Here is a 14,010-nt window from a genome sequence, read left to right on the forward strand (position 1 = left end):
ACATTCTTGGTCTACAGAATGACCTTTGATAAACCCCAAGCTGCTGAACACCATGAAAATCCTACAGTAGCATATAGTGTTAGTGTGTAAGATTTGGATCATGTGTGTGTTTGGTTATGGTCATTTTTATAGATGCATACTACAGTAGTAGTATGCAGGACTTTTTTTTGAGCAGGAACACACAGGAATGTAATTCCGGCTGGCTTGACATCAGGGGTGTGGCATAATATGCAAATATGGCCCTACTGGGTTTTTTCTACCAAAAATAGCCCTGGTAGTATAGTATCTATCTATCAAGTTCTGCTCATAGAGCTACCACCTTAAGCAGAAGTCATAACTAAAAATTAGTTTAAAAGACCTAACTGTTTTATTTCTCTTATATTTTATTATTGTGTCTATGAATTTTGCCACTGAGAGGATGACACAATTATTTGTATTTGATAGTAGCCATGACATTTAGCAATTTTGTATTTTTAAGTAAGGGGGTGACTAAATTAGCCTTCAACTCATTGACTATAGGGCACTCCATGATCATATGTTCGATAGTTTCAATATTATCGTATGAGCATCTACATGTTCTATTAGAATATGACGCTCTATTATATCTACCCTCCATACTGCCGAGTGAAGAACATTCAGTCTTGCTAAAGTAAAAGCTCTTCTTAGGTTTGGGACTGTCAGTAGATAAAAATATTTTGGCAGTTGCATCAGGAGGGCAATTCTCAAATGGAGTGTCGAATGTACCCTGCATAGCCTAATAGTTATACTTGTAACTTTATTTGTATACTTTTTATTTGTCTTGCAGTAGCATAGTAATAGCAAAGTGGGTTTTGATTTTCAAAGATAATTAGGAAAATCATCATTTAGTGAACCTGAGATGATAGCTGTTAGTTAGAAGGTAAGAGGCTGAATCGTCTGAAACCAGTACTTTTCAAAACGTATCAACAATGTGCACTTGAATGCTGTAACATACTATTAAAAAAAAGTTATTCCCGTGTTGGTCACAAATGTGTGTGTGCACACATGCACACAAACAGAAAGCCTGACATGGTTATACCCAGAAGTCATTTCATAGAAAAAGAGGTGCCAAAGCTTATTAGCACAACTCATTTGCGTAACTTATTTGCATATGCCACGCACTCCTGACATCACTGGAAGGTGTACTCTATTATATTGGCTCAGCATCTACCTTAAAATGCTTCTTGAATTATAATTGTCATAATAAAACCTTGCTCCCATCATACTTTTCAATTACTTTCTCCTATGTAGCAACAGTGGCATGATGATCTATCTGCTCTATATGTTTTGGTTATTTTTCTGTTTTTTGTGGGGAAAAATATTAGAACGTTTGTCAAATCTTAGAATTCAGGGGGTTTGAACAATAGAGCCCAGAAGCAATTATTTGGGAGGGGAGGAGGTAAGAAAGAAAGAGCACAATAAAAGTTCCGCAGTTCTGCCCCATGAGCTGCAGCCCCTAATGAGGCCTGGTTATGTCATACTTACAAATTGGGGGAGGGGACGGGGACATACATATAACTAATTCTCAAAGCATACATGCTCAGCACTGTGATCACTGTGAAAACAGTTTTGATATCTGAATAGAGGACAGTTCCCCTAAGTATATTCTGATAATAGTGGACTTGAAAGAAGAATCTGTAAATGTTATTAAGGAAATTGTTAACGGAAGGATGAAGGCTGCTGTAAGGGGGGGGGAACCTTAAACCAACAGAATCAGCCCTCAGGCTATTCAGATCAACTCGGTGTGTTCAAGAAAAAACATGGCTGAAACATGAATTCTTGTTTAATACATTATTATCAATTGCATACTTTCTGACTGAACACTTGTCTGAATAGTCTCCTAGCATAAACAATGGACTTTTCTACGTGGCAATAGAATTGCACTGAACTAAATGATTCACAAAGTTACTTGGAAAAATTAGAGACTGTGGTCTGTTATACAATTTTGTGCCATGGGCAGCCCAATCCTGACTTACACAGAGGCTAGCCACTCGAACGTGAATGTAACTTAAGCACCGCTAGTCCACTTCCTAAGGGATTTGGCATGGGGGGGAAGAGAAGCATAGCTCGCCACATGTGAGACCATCACCAGGGCAACTCTGCTGGAGTGCGACTCTCAAGGCAGAGGCAGCAGGAAGGAAGGGGTCTCACAGGGCTGCTGGATTGGCCAGTCCTGGTGCAGGCGCTGTGGCCCATGATAGTTGGGGTGGAGGGAGGCAGCTTTGGAGAGTCTGCTTGCCTATCCCTCCCCACCCCCTGACAGAGAACTGTGCCAATCACAGGCCCAAGTCAAAGGAAAGAAGTCCTGCCAACGTGGAGAGGGGAAAGGAATGAGGCTGGGTGTGTGCACGAGAGAGATAAGCCGGGCTCACTGCCGAGGTGGGGGGGGGGAGAAGTGCAAAGCTGCAGAATTGGTCAGTCCCATTGCTGCACCCACCCGCTGTCAAAGACTTGTGCCAATGGCAGGCAGATGAGCAGAGTCATGTGCCCTCTCAGCAAGCCATAAACAAACAGGAAACATATAGTGCAGGAGTCTGCAGTCAGAGAAGCCAGGCAAAATGTGGGTATTGGAACAAGTAGACAGAGTCCCGGCATGTCACCAAATCCCACAGGGAAGCCCTCCCCAGCATGGACACAGCCCGCAGTCTCCTCTTCTCTGTGACATGAGCCTGACAGCCCGTGGGGTTGGCCAGGTTGTGGGCTCAGGCAGGCTGTGGTGACGCCTCCGCCCCCAGACCACACTCCTGCCCATAGCATGCATGGGGAAAAGACCCTCAGGCTCCTGTATCTAGCCTTTCAGCAAGGTGGTTCATAGGTTCCCCCCTTGCCTGCCCAGAGCAAGTGAGCCCACCCTCTGAGATATTTCCTGGGGAGCCCACAGACAGAGTGGCAGAAGTGGGGGAGAGGGGCAGATAGGAGCATGAAACAGAAGCCAGACAAGACAAAGTGGAGGCACATCTAAGGCTTTATTGTGGAGGAACCAGGCAGAGGTTTAAAAGTCCTGCAGGGCACAAGTCTCCAATCTGAGAGGAGGGCAGGAACAGCTGGCTGAGTTGTGGGGGGGGGGGCACTGGAAGCCTCTCTGTGGAATCTCCACCTGCAAGACAGAGACCAAAGCACCCAAAGGGGTTCCCAGAGTGTTTGCAATTCATCAGCCCCGGCAGCTGCAGTGTGAGGCTGTGTTTTGGCAAGGGACTCTCTTAAAGAGACAGTTGTTGACCCACCTCCCCACAGGCATCGGAACAGCTGCCAGACCCCCTCTACCTGGTGCCCTGTCAGGGGTGGGACCAAGGCAGAGGACAGACCAATGGGGGGCCCTCCAGCGGCATGCAGTGGTCGTGGCAACCACCCTCTGTCTGAGCAACCTGATCGGGCCAAGTGGTGGAGACACTGTCACTCTGCTCAGCTTTGAGCAAGGGGAGGGATGAGGCAAGTTTGAGGTGCACAGTTGCACTTACCTCCCCATGTGCGACCACCCCTTGAGGGGTGAGCCTCTGGAGGTCGGGTACCTGTTGGAACTTGGAAAGGGTAGAGATTAGCCACAGAGGAAAGCCTTCGCTCTCCTCCTTGCATGTCAAAGAGCTGTACTGTCTAAGTGCCTTCGCTGTGCAGCCTCCATCACCAAAGTGTCTCAACCCTCACTCTTCATCTGCATGGCACGGAGCTCCGCAGCAGAATCTCTAAAGGGTTGTGCAGGGCCAGAGGGGAAGTTTTTCTAGGAGGGGGAGGAGCGACAATTGGGTGTCTGGGAGGGGGCTCGCTGAGCCCAGGGCATAAGGGGATTGGTGAAACAATTACATGGCTCCCTAAGGGGTTTACGGGCTCATGTAGCAGCAGGGGCAAACTTTGTTTTCTGTTTCAACAGGTGACTATGAGATACACCAGCATTTTCCTTGTAACTTTACGCCTCTCACGGGGGGCGCTCCCAGGCTGAAAGGTCTTAGGGAGCCGGCTAAAGCTGGCCACGCTCTGGAGCCGCCCCCTCATATGCCGGGTTAGCTCCCTATGCCTCAGTTCTGCCGCTGCTCCGCCGGCAGCCATGGGCAGGCATATGCTGAAGGTGCCCAAAAAAGTTCACAACTCCCATTTGCGCTGGCGTGGAGGGTGATAGAACAGTTTGCATCCAAAGCACTTTCAGCACCTTCCCCTTAGGATTGCACTATTAATGTGTCATGTTAACACCTATGGTTTGCTTCAGTTTTGTTTTTAGACTTATGGTTGGTTCTGCGACCCTAATACTATTGCATTGTTTACTGAATGTCCCATCTGTCAATTCTATTGACTCACTCTGTGTAATCTAACTTGAATCCAAGTAAGAAAAGGAGACTATAAATAATGAAAATAAAGTAAATAAATAAATAGCTTAATCTGTTTATGGGTTGATCCTTGGAAACAATCTCCAACAAGGTGATACATGAGCAGATCCTCCATTGTTTTAGAAACTTTGAATTGCATGAATGTAAGGTCCTGATTCAGATCAGCAATATGGCTCTGGGCTGGGGGAAGGAAAATTTAACCTGTTTTAATGGCCTACATTACCTGTAGAGAAGAAAACCCTGGTACTATAAGGGTGCCTATATTTTAAAGTTTACAAGACAGTGGGACATTCATTCATGGATTTCCTATTGCATGTCTTGATGCAAGTCAAATGTAAACAACAAGGAAAGTGGGGTATAAATATTTTAATAACAATAATATTTAATAATAATGTCCTCAACAAACCTATTTGAGATAGCAAAATAGATGAGTTATCAAGCATCATAATAGTACAACATAAGGCTGAAAGACAGTGTCCACCAAGGTGGGTTTTGTTGTGCAGACCTGTTCTGGAACCATTTTTTCCATCCCTGTGACACTTTGGCCTGAAGCAACTGAGTGTTGATTATACATTTAAAGAGATGGGAACACTGTGTCTGGAAAGGCACTGGTTTAAAGAAAAGTTGCCAAAAATTCCTGTCAATTTCAGGTTACTTCTTTTTGACCAATTGCAGGTGTCACTAACTACTTGTATTACTGTCATTAAAACCATGACACCAGTGTCCTCCTGTTCATGTAACTTGCTGTAGTGATGTTAAGCATGTTCCTCCTGTATTGCACATTATGCTGCAGCATTCTGCACTAACTGGAGTTTCCACATTGATTTTTAGGGGAGACCAATATACTGTGCATTGCAGTAGTAAAGTCTCGATGTTACTGTGGTGTGGATCCATATGGCCAGATCAGATCATTATGTACATAAGTGCTGCCAAGTTGTAACCAACTTATGGCAACCCCAGCAAGGAGCTATCAAGGTAAAAGAGAAGAAAGGTGGTTTGCCATTGACTTCCTCTGCAGAGTCTTCCTTGGCAGCCTCCCATCCAATACTGGCCCTGTTTAGCTTCTGAGATAAGGCTATGCCATGCCACCTTCCCCCCATAACGTCCTTATTATCACTTGCATGTGTTATCTCTTACCTAAGGGATTTAACGGTAGTATTCTAATAGGTTATTCATGGGTAATGGATTTTGAAATGTATATTTTAACTGACACAAAGGACACTGAATGGAACATATAGTAGAAGGAAAAGAATAAGAATGTATGTGAACACGCTATTTGTTGGCAGAGAATGGACACATCTCAGAAGACAGGACAGGGAAGGATTCTTCTCATGAAAGGTCTTTAAATTAGCCTTATTATTGACACAGCCATTATAACGAACAGAGAAGGAGTATGCTAGCCATCCTGCTAAACATGGCTGTGCTTTAGTTGAAAGAACTATAAACTCCATAGCTGAAGTATAGCATATTATTACAAAAAGAGCATTGTCTGAGTAATAGGACCTGCTTATTTGTAATGAGAGAAAGCACTAGAGGCAGGCAGTGTCATTATAGTATCTTTTTATTAATAAATATACAAATGGAACATATTGATGCAAGTGACTTATAAAGCAGGCAGCACAACTACTAATCCTGCATCCCCAAAGAGCAAGGGCACTGACTCTCCATAGCCCCCCTACAGCTGCTTCTTGTTTGCTAAACTCTCAGTACTCTTCCTGTGGCCAAATTAAAATTACAACAGACTATTACTCAGCCTTTATCACTCTCTAACTGTAATATTCTAAAACCTAAAGAGAGATATTGAGCCAGAAAGGACCAGTTTACAAGAGTGAAAGCCCCATTCACAAGCATATGGTGTTTTAATAACTTCATGCTACAATCTGTTAGTGTCAAAATCGCTTTGGTCTATCTAAACAGAGATAAAATATTTAATATTAATTTAATAATTTAATTTCCTTTTTGTCACAGCACGTAAATTAGCAGTAGAATATAAAGTCGGTGTGAAGCAACAGAAAACCTCTTTTCACTCACTCCCTTCCTGCAATCTGTAAAGAAATATACAATGTCCATTTTCCCATAAGCATTGAGAAATAAGCTTTTGTAACATCAAACGTAGGGTTATTTTAGTCATCTGCTGAATTTATCCAAAATGACAAATCTGTAAAGAAAAGTAATAGTCAAAAGAGAGAGAAGGAAGTTAATGTGGTTTCCTCTGGGAAGCAAGTAGGTAAATATAAAGAGACCAAACTACTGTCTTAATGCATTTTCATGCTCATATGTTTGCTTTGGTGAAAAGGTATTTACACATTGTAATTCCTTTTTGTATTACAGAGCCAGGACAGCTAAGGAAGTCAACCAGTTTTTTTACAGGCGTTTTTACTAAATAACCAAAGCCTTATAGAGTAGGAGCTCGTACAAATATTAGCATTTTTCCAGCCGAATCTACTTACAGAAGAGCACAAGGTAGAAAGAAAATAGTTTTCAGTCTTGGAACTAATCTTGAGCTGTGCAAACCTCCAACATTCCAATGGGACCTGAGCTAAACAAGTTTTGTGAATTGAGCTGTCAGCACAAACAGGATTTCCAGAGATGATTATTACTCATAATCTAAGAGTAATAAGAAAACTTCAAAAATAACAAAAAATGTATCTTGATACTACTAGATATCATATCAATAATATGCAAGGATAATATGTAGAATACATAATTCATCCTACAACTTGTTTTACACAATTTCCTTGAAGGCAACCATCTAGAATCCTTTTTGGGGAAAGTTTATAAAAATATACACATCAACAACACGCCAAAATTTATTTCAGATACACTTCCCTGACAATCACAGAGGCCATCAGTGCCAGCCAAATGTGACATTGTGATGGACAGTAAATGGTTAATGCTGTAACCTGGTTTGAGAATGCTGAGTAACTGGGGATTCAAATGGAGTTCTTCAGTTGAGAGTTTCATTTAGGAGTGAGAGTTAAGAACTAACAGTTGACTTGGAGGGAAGGCTAAAGGACTAAAAGGATCAAGAAGAATCCCCATTCAAGCCTGAGGGAAATAGCTCCTAGAATAGGGGAGTGATCCCTATCCAGGGCTGGCCCTAGAACCTGCATCACCCCAGGCAGCCTTGCCGCCCCCTGCCTCTGCCCCCCCTCCCTCCCTGCGGCTCCTTCACAGACCTATCTGCTCTTCTGTTGAGCGGAGGAGAGAAGTGGTGGCAAAGGGAAAGACAGCAGCAATTCAGGGTGGGGACAGAGGGGAAGGAGACAGAAAGAAGCAGCAGCAACAGGGGAAGGCAGCAGCGATTCAGGACAGAGAGGAAAGGGAAGGAGGTGGGGAGATGCAGCAGCAATGGGGGAAAGCAGCAGTGAGTCGGGGGGGGGAGGCAGGAGCAACGGGGAAGAAAGCAGCGAGTTGGGAAGGGAAGGAGGCAAGAAGAGGAAGTGGCAACAGGGGAAGGCAGCAGTGATTTGGGTTGGGGAAGGAGGCAGGATGAAGCAGTGACAATGGGGAAAGGCAGCGACAAGTTGGGACAGGGAGGAAAGGGAAGGAGGTAAGGAGAAGCAGTGGCAATGGGGAAAGGCAGCAGCGAGTTAGGGTGGGGAAGAAGGCACGAAGAAGTAGTAGCAACAAGGGAAGGCAGCAATGAGTCGAGGAGGAAAGGGAAAGAGGTGGGGAGAAGCAGAAACGATGGGGGAAGGCAGCAGTGAGTCGAGGCAGGGAAGGAGGCAGGAAGAAGTGGGGGCAATGGGGGAAGACAGCAGCGAGTTGAGAAGGGAAGGAGGCAAGAAGAGGAAGTGGCAACAGGGGAAGGCAGCAGCGATTTGGGGTGGGGAAGGAGGCAGGAAGAAGCAGTGGCAATGGGGGAAGGCAGCAGCAAGTCAGGGTGGGGAAGGAGGCAGGAAGAAGTGGTGGCAACAGGGGAAGGCAGCAGTGAGTCAGAGACAGAAGGGAAGAAGGTGGGGAGAAGCAGCGGCAACGGGAAGGCAGCAGAGAGTCGGGGCGGGGAGGGAAGGGAAGGAGGCAGGGAGAAGCAGTGGCAATGGGGGAAGGCAGCAGCGATCCGGGGCAGGGAAGGAGGCAGGAAGAAGCGGCAGCAACAGGGAAAGACAGCAGCGATTTGGGGAGGGAGGGGAAGGAATTTTAAAAAACAAAAAGGTGGGAGTGCCTAATTTGGTGCCCCTCTAGGGCCTGCACCTTAGGCAAATGCCTAGTTTGCCTAGTGGAAGAGCCAGCCCTGTCCCTATCCAGTCTAAAGGAGAGGATCAAGAAGGATCTTGAGTTAGGAAAGTGGGAAGCTTAGCCAATTCCTAACAAATCTGAGAGAAATAGCTCCTAAAATAAGGGGATGATCCCCAGTCTGTTGATAAAGAAGGAAACTGGAACTGGAAACAGAAGCCTGCATGTGGGAGAGGGCGGGGTACAAATCAAATCAAATCACATTTTAAAATTGTTTGAATATTCCTGCCTTCATCAACAAGTGTCTGTAAGACAAAGACTTATATATTTAAACAGAGACTGCCAAGAAATCTCATCAAGTTTTAAAGAACTGCCTGAATAACAGAAAGTTACTTGCTTGTGACAAATCATCTGGCATTTATTTGTATACAAAGTTATATCATTCCTTTTCGTTTTTTCACCTCATAAGACTAACACTTGATTCCAGCCTGTTTCCCCTCAAAGTTAAATAAAATTGTCTGTTATTTTAGAATAGACTGATTCCACATTAACCTTTGTCCCAGTCTCATTATCAGCTCTCGAGTTTGTGCAGGACAGGGAGCAAGCAGGAAACATTTCGATGTGTGATGTGGTGGCTAAAAAGGCAAATGCAATTTTGGGCTGGATCAACAGAAGTATAGTGTCCAGATCATGTGAAGTGATGCTACTGATTTACTCTGCTCTGGCAAGAGCTCACCTGGAGTATTGTGTTCAGTTTTTGGCACCACATTTTAAGAAGGATATAGACAAGATGGAATGGGTCCAAAGGAGGGCGACAAAGATGGTGAGGGGTCTGGAGACCAAGTCCTATGAAGAAAGGTTGAAGGAGCTGGGCATGGAGAGGAGGTGGCTGAGAGGCGATATGATCACTATCTTCAAGTACTTGAAGGGCTGTCATATAGAGGATGATGTGGAATTGTTTTCTGTGACCCGAGAAAGTAGGACCAGAACCAATGGATTGAAATTAAATCAAAAGAGTTTCCGTCTCAACATTAGGAAGAACTTCCTGACCATTAGAGTGGTTCCTCAGTGGAACAGGCTTTCTCAGGAGGTGGGGGGACTCTCCTTCCTTGGAGGTTTTTAAACAGAGGCTAGATGGCTATCTGACAGCAATGAAGATCCTGTGAATTTAGGGGGAGGTATTTGTGAGTTTCCTGCATTGTGCAGGGGGTTGGACTAGATGACCCTGGAGGTCCCTTCCAACTCTATGATTCTATTATTTTTTCACAGTTTCACGTTATAAACATCTTTGCTGTAGAATGTTCCTGATTTTCTACCAAGTCTGGTAGGTACTCCAAAAGTAACATTTTGTGACTGAGACCGTTTTCACACGCAGCTTACCACGCAGTCACGTTCCTGTTCTCTTCGCAGCGTCCGTTGGATTTCCCACTATCTGTGCTGGAGTTACAGGAAGTGCCGCAGCTTTTGCGTAAACCCAGTTTACGTTTGCTACGCAAAAGCAGCGGTACTCCCTGTAACTCCGGCGCAGATAGTGGGAAATTCGACGGATGCTGCAGAGAGAACAGGAATGTGACCACGTGGTAAGCTGTGTGTGAAAATGGTATGTGTTTTCTATTCCTGATCTATTCAAATTTTAAAAATACAGTAAGTTATGGATCAATGGATATCAGGAATTTTTATAATCTAAACTGCAATCTGCCCACCAGCAGCCAAGTCACAGTGTTACTCCCAAGCAACTGATTTTCCCCCCCTCTGTCAGCATTGAATTTGCCCTTAACTGTATTAACTGAAAGCAATTTAAATGTTTTCACATTTTCTAAGAAAGTGATTTAGAAACTGTGGCCCATGGGCCAGCACTATTTTCAGGTCGTCCAAAAGACCATGATGAAAATAATAGAGGAAAATGAAGACCTTTCCCAAAGCTAACAGTGGTGCATATCAAATTAAAACTCAGTTCCTTCTGCACTCCCAGAATACTGTGCTGAATGCTTAGCGGGGAGCATGTTGCTAGATTCAGGAAAACATTGCTAAATTAACAATAACTCAGTGTCAGATGTCTGTCTGTTCAAGACACTGGTTCTTACTTGGTTGGCTTTGTGTGGATGGCTGCTTGGGAATCGTCTGTATAGGTGATGAAGTCTCCTCCTACACAAGTTATACACATGGTGAGTGACTCATGCATATGGCTCACTGTTTATGACTTTTGTCACAAAAACAGTATTAAGAAGAAAACATTATGGGCTCCCACATGGAACAGCACCTTAAAAGCATCCTTTCACAGAGACACTTTTAATTTAAGAACTTGCATCTGTACAGATGTTTTGACATCTTGGTAATGGATCAGAGAGAGTTGCCTCCCAAGTGGCTTCACACAGGGCATCTACAACACAAATAAATGTTTGCTTCATAAAGTACAAGCAAACGATAACAGTGATATTTAGAGAACCAGTGTGGTGTAGTGGTTAGAATGTCAGACTAGGATCTGGGCAACCTCTGCAGTGGAAGCTTGCTGGGTCAATCACACATAGGGATGTTCATTCGGTTCGGCCGAACCGTATTTACAGCCGAATCACCACTGATTCGGCTGTATACGGAATAGGCTGCAGCCGATCCCCATAGGCGCCCATTATATGGCAGCCGAATACGGCTCGCCATATACTTACGAATGGCTATTCGGAAGTATACGGCTGTCAATTCAAAAGGCGGGAAAGTAGCTTCTGCAGCCTCAAAGGAGCTGCTTGCCTACTTTCCCACCTTTAGTTGCCTTTTCCCGCCTCTCCCATAGCCTCCCGGGGATCAGGGAGGGGGGGAGGGGGAAGAGGACCCCCAGCAGCCAAGCCAAAGCATCCATTTGCAAAATGCATTGCAAATGCATGCTCTGCAGGGCTTTTTAAGGAGTCTTCCTTCCTGGCTGGACTCCTCCATTGCTGCTGTGTGTGAGAGATTGTGCTGCTGCTGGCTGGCCCTTGGCTTCAGCTGCTGCCTGCTGCTCTCTCACTCAGCCTTACCAGACTTCCCCTGGACTAGAGAAGACAAGGTAAGACAGTCTTGGGGTTCTTGTTTTTATTTATTGTTGGTAAAAGGACTTTTTAAGACTTAGAGTCCCTTTACTTATCCAGATTTGGGTGGTGGTGGGGTAGCTTATTTGGGGTTAGGGGTTTCTGCTTGGGGAGGGGGCCTGGGGTGGGGGAGGTTGCCAATTTGCCCATATCTTAATTTAGTGAGAGGACTTGTAAAAGTGCAGTGTCCTTTTACTTCTCCTGATTTGGGTGGCTTGGATTTCTTGGGGTTAGGGTGAAGGGGGTTTTTTTGGGGGGGGAGGGGTTGGCAAAGTTCCTGTATTGTTAAAAGTTAATTTTTTTACTGTTTTAAAAGTATTCAGTGTTTGATTTGTTGCTGCTGTGTTGTGCTGCTGCTGTTACTCTTCTCTTCGGGTTCTTGGGGGGGGGGTGCTCTTTGGCCTAATTTCCATTGTTTAAAAGGCCACTTTTGTCCCCCTTTTCCTGGTTCTGGTTTTAGGGGGGCGGGTGTTGTTGACTGATTTGGCCTGAGCTTTCTTGTTGGTGAAAAGGCCACTTTTTTAACACTTGGCCTTTTGTGATTCTGCTGGTTTTGTTTTGGTTTTTTTAAATTACCTCTGGTTGGTTGGCGAGGGTGTGTGTGGGCTGGGTCACTTTCTTGTTTTTATAGAGTAGATTATGTGTTCTGTGGCAGGGAAGCTGGCACCTGGGTGAGAGACCCAGAACCAGCAGGCTTGTTGTGGTTGGCCAGCTCTCCCCGTGTTGTTTGGGGCAGGGCTGGAGAGCTGGCATCTGTAGATTGTGTGTTCTGTGGCAGGGAAGCTGGCACCTGGGTGAGAGACCCAGAACCAGCAGGCTTGTTGTGGTTGGCCAGCTCTCCCCGTGTTGTTTGGGGCAGGTCTGGAGAGCTGGCATTTGGGTTTGCTGCAGCCAGGTCTGCAGAGCAGACCTTGAGCAGATTGTGTTTTGTGTGGCAGTGACGTTGGCAACTGGGTTTATATTGCTTCCAGGCCTGCAGGGTTCATTGATTTCAATGGCCCATAGGGTATAATGATGGAATAGGGGCACCCTCTTTGGGTGCCCCTGAAATGGGATCCCCTGGCCCAATCTTTTTGGGACTTGGGGGGGTTGGAGGGGAGAGTCCCCTGCAGATCCCCTGCAAATTTGGGGGCTCTCCCTCAAACCCCCTGCCCCCCAGTAGCCTCTAATTATGCCCTATGTTGCCATTGATTTCAATGGCCCATAGGGTATAATAGGGCCGTATATTCGGTAATAGCCGTGCATCTACCGTATATGCAGCTATTCCGAATGCAGTATTCAGGAGTATACGGGGATTCCGAATTTTTTCCCCCCGTATACTTCCGAATCTGTGTAAAACCGAATTTTTCTTTTTTTGCACATCCCTAATCACACACTCAACTTCCCATGGTTGTCATGAGACAAAATGGAGAAGGGGGAAAGGATGTAAGCCACCTTGGGTATCCCACGTGGGGGGGGGGGGATTGTATAAATGAGGTAAATAAATATTAATCAATAACCTAGAAAGAAAAGATTCTGCCACACAATGTGTATCAGAAGCATATCACTTCAAAACCATTAATCTTGGGTTCATTCTACAGTCTGTTATGATGCATTCTTTTGGCTGGAATAGGAAAGACAGTATATGTTTTTGGGTGCAAGCTTTTTTCCAGATTTTATTTCGCTTCTACAGACGAGCACTAGCTACAAATACGTAAGACACCTTATTCTTCATCAAACAGGTGAATGTATCTGCAGCTTTTGCTTTGTTTTCCTGTTTATAAACCAGTATGTGAAAGTAATCATAATACTGTTATGCTATAATGTTTCTTTGTAGGGGGAGGATGGCATATAGCATTCCCTTACATACATGACAGTTTCATGCAAACTCTCATTTTGTGTGTAGAGAAAGGAATACAAATTATGTGATACATTTTTATATTTCTATTTCAGATGATCATTCTCGAGTTAGGCTGCAGCCCATCGAAGGGGATGCGAATTCTGACTACATCAATGGAAATTATGTTGACGTATGTATATTCATCTAGACAACATATCTAACAGTATTATTCAAAGAAAATCATTATTTGTTTATTGATTATTTATAATAGTTGTTGTATGCGATAAGAATGCCAGCTACTAACTTCTATGAAAAACCACAGTCAAGGGATCCCATATGTATGCTAAAATTAACATTAGAACTACTGAAGTTTTGTTAATAAGAAAATTGCATCAGCCACTTTCTAAAATTGCCAGATTGGAATGGAGTCTTGCTATTAATTTTATCTGGCTACCTTTCCTCCTGGAGCTTATGTAAACGAAAAAAATGTTATTTCCAGTTTCTGTCAACAACTTGGCATAACTCTACATTTAAAAGAGAGTAGTTTGCATATTAATGCGACAAAACTCTGTAATTCCTGATACAGTGACTTGCAATCTCTTGTCATCTCTGTACTTTT

General features: G+C 44.4%; 1 protein-coding gene across 18 annotated transcripts in view; it reads left to right on the forward strand.

The window, feature by feature from the left end:
• The window catches only part of PTPRM (protein tyrosine phosphatase receptor type M), a 792,664-nt gene that overhangs the window by 692,114 nt on the left and 86,540 nt on the right, over nucleotides 1-14,010 (forward strand). For all 18 annotated transcript variants that reach the window (XM_060243981.1, XM_060243978.1, XM_060243979.1 and 15 more), the window contains one exon: nucleotides 13,505-13,581. In XM_060243981.1, the coding sequence (XP_060099964.1) occupies nucleotides 13,505-13,581 (77 nt within the window). The remainder of the gene's footprint in view (nucleotides 1-13,504; nucleotides 13,582-14,010) is intronic.

Source organism: Heteronotia binoei, chromosome 7, assembly GCF_032191835.1.
Source record: "Heteronotia binoei isolate CCM8104 ecotype False Entrance Well chromosome 7, APGP_CSIRO_Hbin_v1, whole genome shotgun sequence".
NCBI lineage: Eukaryota > Metazoa > Chordata > Lepidosauria > Squamata > Gekkonidae > Heteronotia > Heteronotia binoei.